Source organism: Pithys albifrons, chromosome 1, assembly GCF_047495875.1.
Source record: "Pithys albifrons albifrons isolate INPA30051 chromosome 1, PitAlb_v1, whole genome shotgun sequence".
NCBI classification, from domain to species: Eukaryota; Metazoa; Chordata; class Aves; order Passeriformes; family Thamnophilidae; genus Pithys; species Pithys albifrons.
This window is the reverse complement of record NC_092458.1, coordinates 108132581-108151712: the sequence shown is the minus strand read 5'-3', so window position 1 is coordinate 108151712 and position 19132 is coordinate 108132581. Positions and strand designations below refer to the sequence as shown.

At 37.4% G+C, this 19132-nt stretch overlaps 1 protein-coding gene across 15 annotated transcripts in view; it reads right to left on the bottom strand.

Annotated features, from left to right (window-relative positions):
- The window catches only part of ROBO2 (roundabout guidance receptor 2), a 444791-nt gene that overhangs the window by 26541 nt on the left and 399118 nt on the right, over positions 1-19132 (bottom strand). For all 15 annotated transcript variants that reach the window (XM_071563317.1, XM_071563336.1, XM_071563371.1 and 12 more), the window contains 3 exons: positions 16338-16494; positions 11143-11403; positions 7678-7892 (listed from right to left, as the gene is read on the bottom strand). In XM_071563317.1, the coding sequence (XP_071419418.1) occupies positions 7678-7892; positions 11143-11403; positions 16338-16494 (633 nt within the window). The remainder of the gene's footprint in view (positions 1-7677; positions 7893-11142; positions 11404-16337; positions 16495-19132) is intronic.

Here is a 19132-nt window from a genome sequence, read left to right as displayed (position 1 = left end):
ATATTAAAAATATCCTGCAAAAAACAAGTCATGAGTACAATAAATGAATACTGGAATTCAGTAGCACACTGCACCACAAAGCCCAAGAACAATGGATTATTTTGTGATGCTGCAGTGACCAAAGCTTTTAATGTCAGTGAAGTGGCAGGCTATAATAACAAAAGCCCATGCAGTCCTCAGATACAAAAAAAGAAACTGAAGAGGTCTATGGAGGTCTGACAGGCAGAAAGTGTGCTAAGTGCAACAGAGAGTGACAGAGTTTGATTCTTTTGCCAAGAGCACACATAAAATTGTTATTTTCCAAACAGACTCGACCTGATGCAGACAGATGTAAGGGAGCCCAGATAACAGCAAAGGAAGGGTAAAACCGAATTTCCTCTGAGAAGGCAGTTTGTGAACTAACAATCAAAGTGCGATAGGACATCATAGAGAAGGGAGAGTAAAGAGTCTTAGCAGCAGTTATTGATAATGTATGAAAAGAGATACTACAGATAAAACACTTCATGAAGATGTAAGAAAATGAAATGCTAGAGCTGATGACATTTTCAAACAATCACTTATCGACTTATTCTGCAAAATATGTGAGCACAAGCTGAAACATAGAAAATGTAACTAAAGCTGCAGATATCAAAGGATGATACTTGGATGCTAAAAACTCAACATGTATCTCATTAGTTACAGAGCCCAAGGGTTTTGCGTGATACATTCTACTCTCAACGTAGAGACATATAAACCCATATACTGTACAGAACAGTTATTTCTGGTATCATAGTCCATAAGATTATGGATATTTTCAAAGAAGCTTTAATTTCCATTTGCTCACATTTCTTGGTCCATTTACTAATCACTCAGCTGGTACACAACATACAATACACATGGTAATTTGGATGGGACACTTCCAGGATACATCTAGTAGCTATTTTTCATCTACTCTTTATAGGATTGGATTTTTATTGTCTAAAAATAATAAGCCATGTTTAGTAGGAAATACATTAAAAATCTACAAAATCCCGTAAATGCTCTCTCCTGATGTGTGTAAATACAGCTATTATTTTACATACTCATAGACATGTGTTTTGAAAAATACTTGAATTTTAATTACTGTTATCAGACTACCAGTTTTCTAGGCTAATCCTATAAAAAAAATCCCTGTTCCTCAACTCCTTCATATTCCCATGGACAGCAAGTATTAGTAAAACTGGGAATAGAGTTCTCTACCCATGGATCACTCCCCCTTCTCCTCTCCTCCAGCAGCTGTGCTAGGAGCAACTGATCACACTGGAAGCATAGCTTAGTTCTCACAGGGATGTCAGTTTTACTGGGACATTGTGACCTCACCTGTAGTTCTACATCCAGTTCTGGATTTCCCAGCACAAGATAGACATGGAATCTGTTAGAGTGTGTCCAGATAAGAGCCACAAAAATGAGTAGAGTTCTGGAAAACCTCTTCTGTGAAGACAGGCTGAGAGAGCTGAGGTTGTTCAGCCTGGAGAAGAGAAGGGTCTGGGGAGATCTTTCTGCAGCCTTTCAGCACATAAAGGGGGCTTATAGGAAAAATACAGACTTTCCAGTAAGGTCTGTAGTGGCAGATAAGAGGGAAGGTTTTTAAACTGAGGGCAGGTTTAGATTGGATATCAGGAAAAACTTCTTTACTATGAGGGTGGTGAGACACTGGAATAGGTTGTCCAGAGAAGTTGTGGATGCCCAATCCCTGAAAGTGTTCAAGGCCAGGTTGCATGGGGCCCTGAGCAACCTGGTCTAGTGGAAAATGTCCCTGCCCATGGCAAAGGGGGCAGAACCAGATGACCTTTAAAGGTCCCTTCCAACTCAAACTATTTTATGATTCTATGATACTTCTGGTTGCTGGAAGCAGAGGCAAAACTTTTTATAACTGCTGAAGTCAGCAAGATACCCTGACATATAAAGCACCCACAGCAGTATGTGACCAGGGAGCTAAAGGTGAAATCTCTCTCTACATTACTTCTACTGATTCCAGAGCTATTCAGTTTCCCTGCATAAATAATTTCTTTTCCCCACCAAAACCTGGAGCAGTGAAATCCATTTTGATTTGACCTGCAGAGGTGTGGACATTGCCCAGAAGGCACGGGAGTGCTGGAGCCCAGTCTGGGCACCTCAGGCCACCACACAGCTGTGTTAACACAGCACACATGGTGACTGCTTATTTAAAGGCATTCTCTGGCCTCTTGTTTTCCAAATCAGATGTACATTTGTTTTCCTCTGAATAAAGGCAGAATAAGAGATGCTGACGTTCCTTTCAGATCAACTGTACATTTTGAAATGGGATGAAACAGGCTTTTAGTGTCTCCTTTACATGCTGCTCACTATGTGTTTTCCAAGAGCACATTTGAGTTTTTACGCTTTCTGGCAACTGTAAATTTTACTCTTGCTGACAGCAGCAGTAAATGCTTTATGTAGAATGAAATCAGCTCTGTGAAAAGTTGAACTCTGTTTTCTTGCTCCATAAAATATCTGTTGGTGTTAATGCAAACAGAAAGCTTCTTTGCTCTAAGGGAAAGGTGAGGGGAATAGAGGTGCTAGCTTCTAGTAGACTGCATTCTTACTGCTTTTACTGACATTTTGCTGGCAATAAAAATGCTATTTTTCTTTGTAAAGTATACTGTTACTTTACTTAAAAATAAAAATATCTCATGTACTTGTGAAATAAATGCTGCTCACAACATAGATAACACTTCTGAAAATTCCATTAGATACTTTTCTGTACAAACCAAACTCTATGTGCTTGCTCAAAGTTAAGAAGTGATGTCACTGGTACTTTCATGTATATATGCTTTCCTTCACAAGACTATCCAGCACATACTGCAGCATATAACCTGCTCCCCTACAGGTTTTTTTGTTTTTTAATGGAACAGGGGTAGACTGCTTAGGTTTGTGAAGAATGGGTGATGTCCTTGGGGACTGATGTTACTCCAGCTAGAATCAGTTACAGAGTCCTCTTAGTCTTTATACAGGAGAAAGACATCACACTCTCTTGTGTCCACTGTCTTTGGTGAAAGTGATGGAATAGGAGGAGAAATTGTCATTTTACCTTCAAAATAAGAATGAATAATAAAAGGGTCTGAAAGTAGAATATAAGTATGATCACATTTCAAAAATGAGACCTGGTCTTAAACTTCACCATAAATGCATAAATATTTAAATGCATATATCTGGAATAAACACCTATGTTTTAAATTTTTTATTTTAGGGCAGGAAACATTAAAAAAAGAGGTAAAAATCATGCATATATACTTGGCACTTCACAGGTCCAGCTATAATTAATGCCCTTCATAAACATCTAATGAAAAATGAATTTATGTCACTTAGCCAAATTTATTTCTGTTTGCATTCCATCCTTCTAGATTTTTTTGGGTTCCATATTGCTGAAAGGCACAAAATTTTCTCAATTTATTCAAGCTGTTAGAAAAGAAATGCACACAGAACATTAAGTAGTTGCTCAAATGTTGCTGAGCAGTAAAATACTATGATAAAGTGGCATCTTGCTGTGTCTCTATTACTTCTTCAGCACTAAAATTAATTTATGATCAGTCATCAATTCATTTACATGTCATTTTATGCTAAATCTATCGTTGCTGATGAATGCATATCCCTAGATCCATTAAGCTAGAGTAAAGCCTGTGCTTTATAATATGACCCTGCTAATTGTTGCATTACCATTTTTATGAGACACAAAAAGTAGCAGTTTCCTATTTTCTGAGCACATATTTAATCCATGAAACACATTCTACCTATTAAACACAATCTGTCTAACTGCTTATAAAATAGAGTCTTTTGCAATAGGTATCCCTAAGCAAATCAATATAAATATTGAGCTCTACCATGGTAAAATATGGCTCATGAAAATGATATTGTGCAATTTTCAAGAATTATTCTATTTGTGCTCAGACACAATGAATGAAAAACTTTTTCCATATAGACAGTGATCAGTGATTCTTTTAATCAAGACCAAGACATGTCAGTAAGGGATATTCTTCCCTGCTGAGCCATACAACCTACAGAGATTTTTATAATTTCAGATCTATATAATTCTATTGAAAAAAAATATTGTTAACCACTTGCAGTGGCACTATTTACAAGAGTATATATCTGTTTATGTCAGTATCTGTTAGGCAGAAGAGGGCTTGTTCTAATTTCCATGCTAGTTATTAAGTGTATCTCTCCCCTCAGTTAAAATGCACCAAGACTGAAGATACATCAGCTCACACTACCAGCTTCACTGGTGGAGGAGAAAATAAAGACAGGCCAAAGAAAACCCCCAAACCATAATACTTAGACCTGAAAAAAACTAGTCTTGCTCTTAGTGATTTCAGTGAGAGACAACTTAATTTCTTACACAGTCATCATGTGTAATTAATTAAGTCTATTAAAGTAGAATAACATAACAGATTCTTCGTGATCATTCATGCCATAACTTTGCACAGCAGTTCTTTTTTAAGGCAAACATTAGGCAAAAGAAAATACATTTTTCAATGTGTTTCTGAAAGCAAAAACAACCCTAAAAAATTGTGAATTAAAAGTCAAGTGAGCAGAAGTTTTACCCCTGTTTTCCGGTTCTTTATTTTTTATTCTCTTTTAAGCAAAATCAGTGACTAATTATCCTAACAGAAGGGGAATTAAGAAAAACTTTGGTTTTAATATCATATTAAATCCCACAAACATTCAAATCCAAACCTCCCTCCCTGAGTTCTCTCTGCGATATCTGGAGAATGTTAAGATACAGTTACTGTGCACTCCTCCCTTCTTTGCACTTTATTATACACGTCAACATTATGTCTCTGCCACCTGCAAAGAGAAAAGCTTAATAGCACAGATTAAACCCTTGTCTGAATCTGCAGCTAGCTGTAACTAAAACTCAAGGGCCTGGAAGACAACTTGACTTTTAAACAGTTTAAAGGAGCAACACTGTGGTGTCAGAGGAATTCAGTAGTTTGTGCTTTGGCTCACACAGTGCCAAGTGTTTTTCCTCAGACAATCCCACATTTGGCATTGCATGAAATTCTGGGTCTCGGCTCAGCAATGAAGAACAAAGCACCATTTCAATCCAAGAGCGTGCCAACAGTACAGGGTGAGGAAACTTGCCCTGCTCTCTGTACAGCAACTCTATTTGAAGGAAGTCTGGACCAAGGGATGTCAATATAGATTTCTCACAAACACTGAACTGAAAATGCACTTCAAAATGTACAGAAATATTGCTTCATCTGGGTCAGATATTTTCATTTGCCTCTATTTTCAAATATAATGTTTAGAGAAGTCAAAAAATGGTCTATAAATTCCTAGGAAAATGCTAGTTTAAGTCACCAAAGGCTCCGTGAAAAGAAGCAGCTTATCTATTCTCAGTGCAAGAAAACAATTTAATCGTTCTACAGTATTTTAAAAGCAATCAAATTGAAGAATGAGAAACAGCTTGGAAACAATGAAAGTAATTTGCTATACCCTCATTAACACCAGTAAACGCAGCCTGGAAGAGTTAACAGAAACAGATAAACAAAAATTAAGATTCTCTTTTGAAAAAAAAATCCCAAGTATAATAAGCAACTTCTTTCCACCCCTATAAAAAAACAAGTCCTCCTAAAATGAATGCGTTACCCATACAGGAACTGAGGAAAACAGAAGCAGTTTTGTTTAGACTAGCAGATCGTTTAGACTAACACTCTGCATGTGCTTTGGTAAGGCGATAGTTCCCTAATTGTTTTAAGTCAGTCAAAGTGGTGGCTACACACTATAGGGACAGTCTATCATTTTCCTTCCCTTCCTGCCGTGCCAGCACACATCTTGCCATGCAGTGAACCAGATCAAGGAATAGATCCAGCTAGTACTTAAACAAGCAAAAGCAAACCCTTAATTTGCACCTAGATGAGGCCACATCAGGATACTGGTGGTGATGAGCGGGAGTGCATTAAATCAGCTTAAGTACACTCCCAGTCTACATAATCGGGTCCTGCCCAATTTCTTTCAAAATAATACAGCAGGAAGTTTTAAAAATTCCAATGATTAGACTTTTAACACTCCAATAATAAAACAATATATATAGTAAGCAATTTGTATGTTATTCATAAAAGGATAAACTGTAATAAGCACAAAAGTCTATAAATTGGAGCAGGAATACAGCTATACCTTATTGGCTTTAGATAGGGTGTTCCAAAATATTAAGAGAAGATGTAAATGTGAAAACATTTATTTTGTGATTTACAGATACATGAACATTGGCATATTAATATATATACGATACGAAAAATACATACAAACCTGAATTTTTTATTTATTACTTTATTACTAGTGAAAAACTCCTATTGCATTACTAATGGAAAGACTTCTGAGCCATTAGTGAGATATGCAAAAATATGCAGAATTATAGCCCGAAGGAGATTATGCCTGAAATTCAAGCAAAGTGACTTAACACACTCATGCAATAATAAGTTAACCTTCTCAATTCAAGGATTTAAACTTTAACTCTATGGCCTTCAGTTGAATCTGGATTTCAAATCACAGCAGCAGAGATACAATTCTTAAATCTTAATTAGACTGGTAAGCAGTCTGACCCAAGGGTGAAGGAAAACCTGGAAATCGGGATTAAGCTACACACTATTATAAGTATTCATGTCATATTCATCCAGTGTTTTCAGAAGAGCAATTTTTAAGTTAGGGTGCAAAATCCTTGGAATTTCAAAGATCCAGAACAATGAGATGGAATTCAAAGGCACTATGGCAGTAAGTTGTACTGAAAAAGTCTCCCTTAAGGTATAGCTAACATCAGTGTTTGTCTGCTGAGATCAAAAACTGAAGCAGCACCCATGAGCTTTCATGAGCCATGGACACTGGGACATGTGGAACACTTGTGTCTCCAGTACACCTGCACATTATGGACATACTATATTAGACAGAGGCCCAAGTTGAACCTAAAGGTCCATGTAAGATCAGTATTTTAAAAACAAATGTCTTTCACTGTTTATATGTTACCAACAGCCATTTTATACATTCAGATTCTGTGCAATAGTTCAGGATGCCTTTCTATGTCCCCTTTGATGATGTTGTAGCTTTCCAAAGCATGCAAAGGGCAAGAAGCAGTGAGGGAAGGGGGTCAGAATAATTAAATAGCTCTTCTGAAAGGGAATAATTACTAAATACAGCAATACAAAGTAGGTTTAAAATACATATTTTTCTACATAAATGTTGTATTTACTCTAGAAATAAATGTGGTGATCTAACTACACTTACTCTGAAGTCTTTAACATCCGTGTGTTTGTCTGGGAAAGCATTTACCTGGCAAAATATATAAAAGTGCTTTAAGATAACATGTTATGCTGCTTCTGATTTATGAAAGATATATTCCTGAGGTCTTCCCCCTCCTTTTTATGTAACTGCCTTGCTTCTCTAGTAGAATAACTTTTCATGAAAGCTAGGATATAATTGAGTTTTCTTTCAAGTCCTTAAAGCTTTTTAAAATTCATGAATTTTCTTATCATTTTGCAGCAAAGCAAAGCATTTCCAAATCCTCCTTTAACTTTAGTGTTTAGTATTAACACATTTTAAATGTTACAGAAATAGAGTGGAATAAATTTTCACTTAGAAAGTATTTGACTGCTGATGTATTTTGCTGTTAGGAACAAGTTGGTGTCACTGTTAGCTGTGTTTGGTTACCTGTCACAGAGCTGTCTAGATTGTCCATACTGGAGCCTGGAGTATGCTCTAGACCTCTTAGCGGCCTACTGATTTCTACAGTTTCTTCTTCAATATCATCCTCATCTTCATCCTCATCTGGAACATCTGTTTCCAAATCTGAAATAAGGTTTCCAGATACATATCCTAGGGGCGGAACGGGAGCCTGAGGAGGTTGTGTATTGCTTTGGATGTGCCTACACAAACAAATAGAAAAAGTTATCAGAATGGATGAGACTTTGTACCTCATGGTCAGTAACATATAAGCCTTTCAACAGGTCCTGAAGTAGATTTACAAAACGTGCCTGTTAGGTCAAACCCAAGAAAAGTCAGTTGAGTTATTCACCATAGCTTCTAATACCAGAGTACCTGCACTCTTTCCAATATTAAATATACTTCTCCCCCCTGCAGGATGGGGAAGGCCAAAATCATCTCTTTACGGATGAAGAGCAATATACACAGAGGCTACATAAATCAGGTAGGAAAGCCACGGAAAAGCACAATTCTGAATCCTAGCCTAGCATATAGGTGTCTCACCCAATATTCTACCTTGCAAATCACACATTGAACCAAACTTAAATTTCACTCCTTCCGCTTAAACAGACACAGTGCCCTGAAGCAGAAGTCACCCTAAAGAGGAGGAAATGGCCAGCAGGACAGGAGAAATTTTCAAGTCCAGTGAACGCATTATCAGTGGGGCCTTTTCATTTTGCTTTATTCCAAGTAGTTTAATTGATTTAATTGCAGCAGTATTAGGGCATGCCTGTGTGAAATTATGGCATGCAGCAATCACAAAGAAAAAAAATTACAAACCAAAGATGAAAACCCCACCCACAGGATGGCTGAATAGCCACAAGCAAACATGGAATTTGGAGTCTCATTTGCTTGGTTTCTGAGAGGATACAGAGGAAAAGAACACCATCAGCTTTCAAAGCAGCATTCCCCACAGCACAACAGGTACACTGCAAGCTGTGCCAGGGGATCCAGGTATGACTGGTAATGGCATAAGACCATGTACCATGCTTAAAATTGCTAACTTTGGCACGTGGGAATCCTTGGGTGACTATAGATGAGGTGCCATGACCTAATTCAAATTGGCAGCACTCTGGATGGAACCCAAGATTCTGCTGGTCTCTTGCTTGGATGTCAGTATAACAGAAAAAATCACAGATGTCACCTGTTAGATTTTGAGCTCTACTGTATTTTCAATGAAAACTTTGTGCTGTATTATTACCTATACTTGATGAGTACAGTAATTCTCTTTAATCAGTGAGCTTTCCCCACCCCCCACTTCCCCCCCAAATAAATGATCAGATATGAGAATGTCATGGTAAATGTTATGTACCAATGGAATCACTCTTCATCTCTGTGTAGGTTTTTATTTACTGCTTATTCTGGATCTTATTTGCAGAACAAATGCTTTCTTTTTCATATATAACCCCCTTCTGATTAGCAGTTCTTGAACACTTTTCTGCCTGGACACCAGGTTCTTAGCTATGCAGTGTTCAAAACACTGTGCTAAAGGGCACTACCGTCTAACTAACCCTCAATAAACAGTGTGATTAGCTCCCAATCAAGCAAAATGCTTAAGTATATGCTTAATGTTAAGCTTGTGATAGAACAATTGAAGTCAATTTCTCATGTACTTGTAGTTAAGCATATACTTAAGTGATTTGCTGGATCAAGGCCATAATGATTATGTACTCTTCCAGTAATCTCTAATGTGCTCTTTCTTAAATTCCTAGTTGTGTATTCTCTGTATTTCTCTTTTGTTACTCCCACAGTAACCTATCTGAAGGTCTCATTTTGTTTCTGTGCCTTCCCTCTCTCTACACTGGACAGGTTAACTTTGTGAAAAAAACCTAAGAAATATCCCTTCCCAAAACAATGGGGGACTTTCTACTGACTTTGACCAGCATGATACACATCTAGCCAAACAATGTGGATCATTACACAATTCCACTGCACAAAAATAATTTGTATTTGCAACCCTCAATATTTACCCCAATACCTTTGAGGTCTTCCTATGAACAAAAGTTATCTCCTTGATATTTTTTCCCGGAGTTTCAGGTTCAATTACTGTGACATTACTCAAGAGTGACATTAAAATCTGTATATTCCTAAGCACATTATGAAAGTTCCCAATCAAACATTTCTCCAAAGAGGGAGCAAAACCTTTCTTGTCAGCTGCAAGAGGCTTTGCTACAGTGTACTCTCCATTATCCGTGCCTGGACTGGAACCTGAGGTTTGTAGGGCATAGAAAGGGTAACAGCTGCAAAATGCAGAAGTGACTGACTGTGCTGACAGGGTGTGCATCTGTGTGCTGGCTCAGAAGTCAGCTACCTTCAACAGGCCAGGTCTAGCTGCTGCCTGGGATTTGGGTCTGTCCCATAGGCAGCCCAGGGGCTGTGCTTGGCAGCGCGGTGCTGCAGCGGGACCAAAGTACCCTGTTGATTGAGTGCAGATTGCAGGCAAGCCCCGAGGCTTCCACGGTGTCCAGGGAAAACAGCTGGCTTTGATTTGGCACCGCCTGCCTACCTGCCTGATCTATTTGTGGGAGCTCAAGCTGAATAACTTTGTGGCTCTATTTACCAGCAAAGAAAGGCTGCTTCTCTTGCTGGCAGTGTGCCATTCAGTAACTAGCTCTGCTCTCCTCCGAGATTCACAGGCTTTGTCTGGATAGAAAAGTTGTAAAAGGACAACTGCTGCTTAGGGAACATCCAGGAAGCAACTGACCTTCACCGTATCCCCAGCCTGGTGCACTTGACAAGTTCTTTTTCAGTCCCTGAAGAGATTGCTTCTGTTTGTTTTTCAGGAGAAATGTTACTGTGGTATTTGCTTGCTCTTCTTTTAAATAGGCATAAAGCACTCTAAAACACTAGATCCATTTTGTAAATACTAACAACTTTCTTCCACTCTTTCTGTGTTTTTCCTATGAATCAGAAATTCTCATGGTATTTCCAACTACAGTCAGAGATGCAAATGCTTCATTCTCATGTGACAGTGTGTAAAAGCTACTATGTTACTATATCAAGTGACTATCATGATTTTTATTCATGAATTTAGAATCTCATTATTTTTGAAAATCCTAAAAAATTCATATTATTTGCTAGCCTGAAAAGACAGTACTCTTGACTGTATAAAAGCTGTCAGTAGGTGGGTGTTTACTTAGTTGAACATATGTAAAATTTCAGAGGAATATTTATTTTGCATGCTTTTAGACAAGACTTAACTTATTACCAAGCATTATGATTTGAAAAGCACCTACTTATGTTTAAGGCCTTCACACGCTAGATAGAGTTTTACTATTTCTTCTTTCATTTTAGTTCTTTGGAAGTGTTATTGAAATGTTGTTGAACACAGTCAATATTTATGTCATAGAGGAATCAATTATTATTATTATGCTTTCATTTCCCAGTCCACAGATGCCCCCTTCAAACATTTACCATGTCTGCTTTGCTATATCAAACTGGTAAGCCCTTGTTAATTCATCAAGGTGAGCTTGAAGCATTGGCTGCATCTCCTCTCGTGGGGAAGGCGTGAGGGTTGCAGTTGATTGCTGCCCAAAGGAGATGGCAGGTGATGAAGCTACTCCTCGGACAGGAGGTGTGGGAACACGATCATCATCTTCTTCAAGCTCATCCTCCATGCCCTGATGTAGGTAGGTCTGAACTGGCAAAGGTGGACACCAACCATCACTGTCATATCTAAAATGAAAACCAAATAAACTTAGTATCAATCAAATCTCATCTCTGCCACACAGTAGAGTGTAGAGGGTATACAGCATTCCAGTTTTAGCTGTAACCCTCACACACAGTGGGACTTTCAACATCTAATGTAAAATAGGGTCATAATTGCTTACATTGTCCTCCCTTTAATTTGTCTATAAATTTACTATTTGTTTCAATTTTGTAGCTTAAATAAAAAGCTATACTTTGCTCATAAATTGTGGTCTTCCCACACTGCATGCAGGTATCTCCTATGATGTGTAATACATTCATGTCACAGCAGCACTGACCCTAAGCATATGCTATGTCACAGCACCAGCTGATAAGGTACATTAGCACACATGTTGACAGCTCTGCTAGCACCCCATCTCCTAACCAATCTGTACTGACTTACCCTGACACTGCTGAATTTCTGAACACTTTCAACACATCTGCCCAGAGTTAAAAGATTATTCTTGAACACCAAATTCTTCTCTCTTCATATATAGGGGATGTTCTCACAGGTGTTTGTGGTTCAATTTTTGCCTTACACCAAAGGTGTAAGGAGTGATGCTGTATCTGATCAGAGCTAGAAACAGGAGCTTTGTATTTTATTACCCCTTTTTATGCAAGCTTTGCCAGCAACTTGAACCTTTCCTCTCTCTGTACTCATCACAGAACCTTTCAATTTGGTGTTGTATTACAGTATCACCCTGGGATCCTGCCCCTTGGAGACACTGGCATCACTCAAAGTGTATAGGCTTTAGTGACTGTGGTCATTCCCTGTGCATTATCTCCCCAGAGTAATTCCCTAATCTGAACACTGCTTCAGTTGAGCACAGCTCTGCTGACGATCACACCACTCAAATCTCAACTGTTTGCTTCTCCCATCTTCAAAACATCCAGTCATTCAGCAGTCCCTTGAGCATTGGCACACATTTCTTCCTAACTTCCAGCGTATTCCAAAATAACTCAGGATAGACAGATTTTTTATTTTTTTCTAAAGGCAACCAGACAACCAAAAGCTCTCACAGCTCCTTCACTGTCAAACCATCTCACACTCTAAAAGCCATTTCCCAAGCATCATCTGCTAAGTCACTTTATCTTCTTTCCACCTTCAAGGACTGCTGACAAAGTTCTTTTTTTCTGCAATGTAGGCAGGCAATGCATTGTGTTACACAGTTAATTTCTCAAACCAGCTTAAAGATACTCCTTTAAGGCTTCTGATTTGGAAGGAAGGAATTACCAATTTCCCCGAGAAAAATTAATTACTGACAATTTTCTCAAGTGTGAAAACAAGTTATAAAAAGGCTGCGAACACTGAGATGGAGAAGTTTTAAAACCTGTGTTATGAACAGAATATTTACTTTAAGCAAACCCAAAAATTTCTAAAATTAATTAGACTACCCTTTTCCTTATTCAGAAGTCTACAGTTTGTATTTAAAAGCACAGATTCTGGATAGCTAAAACAACCTGTCCTAATCATTCAAGAGTCTGTGGAAGATGTATCTGTTAATTAACACTAGTATTACTTTAAATCTATTTATAGATACAACAATATAGAGATACACAAATACAAATATATGTACAGAGGTGGAAATAAAGGCTGCATCTTAACACTTGGCATTTAGGAGCTTTTGAGGGATTGATCATTACCATTTTCATAATACAGAGATTTAAGAAAATGTTATATGATACATATTCACCCTTAGCAGAAAATTAAGATATGACCAGCTGTAATTTGCCTTTCCTAACAATATTCACTCATGGCATTTGCACCCAAGGCTGAAGGGACCATCCTAACTCATGCTGCTATAAAGGTACAGTGCAGCAGCTCTCTCACTTACTTTTGCTCTCCCAACCTCATGGTTTGGTATAATGGCTTCTTCTTAAAAGGACAGGGCAAAAAGATACTCCCTAGTGGCTTTTCAGTGATGAATAAATGAGCTTTGGAAGTGCTTGCCTTTTGACCTTACTTGCTTCAAATCCCTAAATGTTCAGCTTGATAGTAGAAAGATTTCTCAGTAAAAAGATTTCTTAGTGCAAAGATTCTGCACAAATACTGTATCTTTACCTAAATTTTATTTGAAATGGAAAGCAGCCTAAGCCTGAAGTTCAGGACATTGAGATTCAAGATTTAAGGTACAAGAACCTTTGACTTCATAGTGTAAGATGTCCCAAAAGCCACAAGTTCTAACCCGCACTTTAGAGAAGGAAAAAATAAAGCCTGCAAAAAAAGCTAGCAATCCTAACAGACTACATAGTAACTACACCTCAAATAAATGATTTATTTATAGAAACTTCTGGTACCAACATAGTGAGTATTGGTCATATCCATGTTCTTTTTGGTTTCCTCAGTAAATCCAAAGCAGTAAAAATCCAACTTTCCCCAAGCACAGTTATTAAAATCTAAGCACCTTAACTACATTAGGGACCTCTGGCTGTAATTTCATTAAGTCTCTAATAAGTTCTGGTTAACAGACATGACTCCCTATGTTTCTAACAATTTTTATTGCATTCTTAGCACTTTTATCTTACAATCTTTTGCTATTAAAAAACTTTATTCATTACACTGATAGATTTTTTCCCTTCAAAATAAAAAATAAGGGTAATAGATAACGGGCAAATTCTATAACTACTGCCTTTCATTACACATATAGTTGCAACAAAGGAAATTCCCCTCCCTAGGCCTCAACAGAAAAGATTTTTTGATGTAAAAGATATTATTTTCTTAACTTTTTCTAAAGACAGAGAGTAAGTAACAAATATATTGACATCCTGCAGCTAATATTCCATTTGAAGGTATAATCAACAGAAAGAAATGGACAAACAAAAATATGCAGGCTGCCTTTAACTGAAGTTGGCTCAAGATCATGTATATTATTGGTGAAAAATCTAAGTAGATGATAAGGAATAAATAATGAGCATTTCCTTACTGTCAAGTTTAGATAAACCAAGCAAAAGCATCTTCTCTGCATGCAATTAATTCTAAAATTAAAACACATTGAACTTGCCACAGATAGAGTATATCAAAACAAATCAAGACAAACAAAACAGTTTTAAAAATGTGTGAGTTTTTTTTAACCAATATTTCCAGATTAAAGGCAACATAAAGGATGTTTATGAGTCTATGATTCATTCCATTTTACCATATTGAAAACCACGGGAACACTATCAATCCCTGAATACCATTAGTACTGGATTCATCCTGGAAAGTATGTACATTGCAGATTCATTCTTCAAAAAAGGAGGCTGAAAATTATTGTAGCTCCAGTAAGTGTATTCTTCAAATCTTTTTGTGTGTTTGGTAAAATTCACATTAGAAGGTCACGCTACAGCCACTGTTAGTGAGATTTTACAAAAACCAGAAAAGAGTAATTCAAAAGATAATTAGAGGAAAAACTAAGTCTGAATTGTTGCAAACCTGGAAGGCTGGTGATTACCTTATCCTTAAATAACTAGTGTCGTCTTGGTGACCAGCATCATTCCTTCCAGCTAAATTACAGATACTTTATGCAACTTAAGGAGTCAAGCCATGTGTCGCAAGGGATTTCTCTATAAGGTATTTCCATTTATCTTTTATGCTATTTCATTGTTCTGAAAGAAAATCCAAGTTGCTTGCCTTCTACAGCATAATTGTTTTAGTGAAATGGCTGCACATGTGTTTCAAGGATATAAACTGATAAAGACAAGTATTATGTGGTAGAACCATTTCAAATTTATTTTAGCCTTTTATAACAGAATACAGAACACAATGATCATATGCACTTTTTGTCTTGAGATTTAAACAACACTTGCAATCAGTAAGGCTATTCATTTTCCTTTATATTTGCTTTGAACTTCTAACTCTAATACAGCCGGAATGGGCTTTAATTTTAAAAAGAACTCCATTGACTAAAAGAGTTAGTTGTTACTCATTTTAAGAGTTGAAAGAGTTGGTATAAACTCAAATAATGTAGAATTCTTACAATTTTCATTATGAAACTAGTAATGATCAATGCTTCATGTTTACAAAAGAGATAACAGTCAAAATATTTTTATTCAGAAAAGCTATTACATTTTAAAACATCTTTCATCCTTAGGAAATATCCGTTGCTTTTGAACAGGCACAAATTTGTCCCTGACAGAATAATTATTCTCAAAGGCTCCAATAGAACTGAACACAGCAAACTATTTTTCTGTATACTCTGATTTTTCTCCAGAGTTTGATAACCTGGCATGTCATATAATTACACTTAATAAAAACCATTCTGTCATTGTATGTGCAGGAAATGTCTATCTTGTCTCATTTAATGCTTCTTGTGTGATTTTGTGTCCTTGAGAACAAGTTCAAACGACACAAAAATAGGTGGAAGGTTCTAGAAACTTGAAAGTTGCTCAAGTGACAAAGACAAAAAGCCTATAATTAGCATGCCTTCCTCAACAGTGAAATTTCTTCTAAAAGCTGATGAGATCATTATTATCCGTTGGTGGATCTTCAAAAATTAATCCAATTTGGTGTGTTTGGTTTTTTCCTTCTTTTTTTTTTTTAATGTTCTGGTGGCTCTAGTATTTTTTAAACATCAAAGCAGTGAAAAATACAAAAGGCCAGATTATGTCATCCTTGCTTACTCTGAATCCCAACAGCTGCACACAGTCCCAACAGAATTCAATTAAGCTACCTGTGAAGTGAGATACTTCTCAGCATCAGAAAGCAGTGAAGCCCTTCATGATGGTGAAGCAAGATCACTTTTGTTTCCACCTTCAGTCACTATCCAGAGAAGCAATTCAAACATTCCTCCTCCACAGCAAGTCTATAGGATAAGGTGCTTTCTCTCTTTTTTTTCCCCAACAAAACAGAATAATATTGTCACTTAGAAAAATGAAAAAATCATAAGAAAAAAGGCCTCATCCCTCCAAAACACAGATTTTCTTTCATAAGAAAAAAAAATTACCCTGCTTCTTGCTGATCCACCCCATAGTGTTCCAGCTCTGTGCCTGGAAGTGGCTGCACAGGAGGGGGTGGGAGGGGAACACTGGCCCAGTTTGAACCATTATTTTTCTGGGGCTTGGCAGTATTTTTGGTTTTCTTCTTTTTCCCTCCTTTGCCACCTGCAAATCCAAAAAGAAAAAGAAAATGTTAGAGACATAATGTGGGAAAAAAAAGCTAGCTATTCACATTTCTTTGAAAGAATTTCGATTCCAGATGGCATACCCCAAAAAAGAAGATGTTATTTATATCTCAGCAGAATCAGCATCAACATGCTAATGCTGTCACAAGGTTATAAGTAATAATAGAATGGAATGGAAAAATATTCTGAATATTTGCTGAAAATCACTTCTTTTTAAAACTCTGTACATTTGCACCACAGAAGAGCACAAGCAAGGAAAGACATATCTTCCATTATCAGAAATATATTTCCTGGTTTATTCATGTGTGCTTTATGACTTCTTGAATTCACTCTTAGATAAAAATAAAATAAAACATAGCAAATTATTTAAAATGTCAGAATCTAGAGTGAGTGTAACACAGTTTTGCATAATCTCTTTCTGTGGAAAACACAAAGGTTAAGGACACAATCTAAAACAATTGTCATTAGACTCAGTATCTTTCAGCCAGAATGACAAGAGTAACTTGTTAAAATAAATGAAACAGGGTTTTGCTGATAGGAATTTATTAAGTTCTATTTTTTCAAAAGATCAGGAAGTCATGTGCAATGGTTTAGGACTGTCTTTTCATGGGATTATTCAAATATCCTGTACCACTATGGAGAAGAGGCTCTATTTCTGATGTACAACTGTAGAAATGAAGTGAGCAATGCATTTTCTGCTCTTCTCTTCTTGTCCTTATATCCACTTCTCCAGATGAGACACTTCCATTTGTTGGAAAGTGATCTTATAGAGAAAATTCTTCATCCCACTTGCTTGGTTTCCTTTATGTTGCCCTGACTTTTCTTCTTGTTAGAAATTCATTCAGAGGAAGAATGGCCCAACATTTTGAATCCCTTGACTGCTTTGAGGGATTTTTTTGCCATTTTGTTGCAGCTTGCAAACTCTTTGGACTACTGGGTGGCAGAATGGTTTGTCATATGACTTTTCAGTGGGGTACCCAGCTGGCTATCACTCATTCCTTTCCTGTTGCAGAAAGCACAGTCTAATCCATTTTACCCATTGATGTATCTTGCTGACTTATAAAAATCAGTTAAAAAAAAAACAAACATGTAAAAATGAATCAATGCATCAAAAAAGCTGTAACTGACTGGTCAGGTAGGGTGGCACAGTGTGCACTGTTAGGCACCATCCTCTTTGCCATGGCTCTAGATTTAAGCATGGAGAAATCCAGGAGGTGCAATAGAGACAAGCCCATCTCATGGGACTTTTTGTCTGTGAGACAGTGGCTTTCTCCTATTACCTCCAAATGTCAGTTGGATGAAAACAGAACAAATAGTGATGGAAGATAAAGGTGATTTTTTCTGCTTTCACCTCTGGTTGTGGCTTTCACCTCTGGTTGTGGCTGCTAGAGAGGGGCAACAAGTTCAGCAAGGTTTATAATTGGCCTGATGGGCAGCATATTGAAAACAAGACTTTACTTTCCACTATGCAATTCCATACCAGAGCTCTTCCTTCTTTGTCTTGGAGGAACATACAGTAAATCTAGGCAAGATCCTGTCATTCACTGTGTGTGAATTGAACCAATATTCCATCTATTAGGATGCAAGACAGGCTCTTCCCTCCTTTTATAGGGAAGGAAACTTGAAAATGGAAGAACATTTTGACCAATGAAAAGAAACCTCAGTGATGGGGGAGATAAAAGAACAAATACACAAACCTTCTGGAGGGAAAATGAAGCTTTCAAAGCATAGGTAAGGCAAAAAGCGGATACAGAAATAGGGTCATAGTACAGCACAAAGGTTAATTTAAACTTATGGGATGTGGGGAAATTTTTGGAAAGTCAGCAGGAATAGAGCTAAGGCAGGACAGGAGGGGCCATTTCAGGAGAAAAGCACATGTTCAGGAGTGTGTGAGTTATAGAACAATTCAAATCAGGAATATTCAGAGAAGTGAAATGCAGAGCACAACTTCAGCTTAAAAATTAGTTGAGGTGGTGAGGAAGAAGTGTAGCATCTTGTTAACCTTAGGAGGCTGGTACAATAGAGGTTGGATGTGTGGGGTGCTTATACGGAGTCACTTGGATTTTGGGGTTTTGGAGAGAAAGGTTAAAGATGATGGAGATATTACAAGGAATGAAGCAGAGAGACAAGGAACTACTTAGACAAAGAAAAGAAAGAAGGGAACTCCAAGGTCATTACTAGTAGGGAAAGCAGCCTACACTGTACAGTTGGGAAGGAGATATCTCTTCTGTCCCAGTGGGCAGAGTTACTCCACTGTCAGACTAGTGGAGCAGACACCTCGTACATAATGCGTGATGTGTGTTTGAAAACTGATGCACCAAAGCCTTGCTTCCCCATAGCAGTGATGCTTGATGTTTCAGTGTCTCCTCGCTCCAAAATCCAATTATATTGTTTAAGTCTCTAGATGAATCAGGTCCTGGAAAAAGAATTTGTGACTTGGGCTGATAATCATAGCACTGATATAATCTGGGAGCTGTGCAAAGTACAGCTACAAAATTTCCCTGCCTCATAGAGCAGCTGAGTTTTTAGCTATTTTCCATTCCACAGTGGGATAGGATTTCTCATAATATTCATTTAAGAGAGACAGACACTTAGTCAGAATAATAAGTAGTACTTAA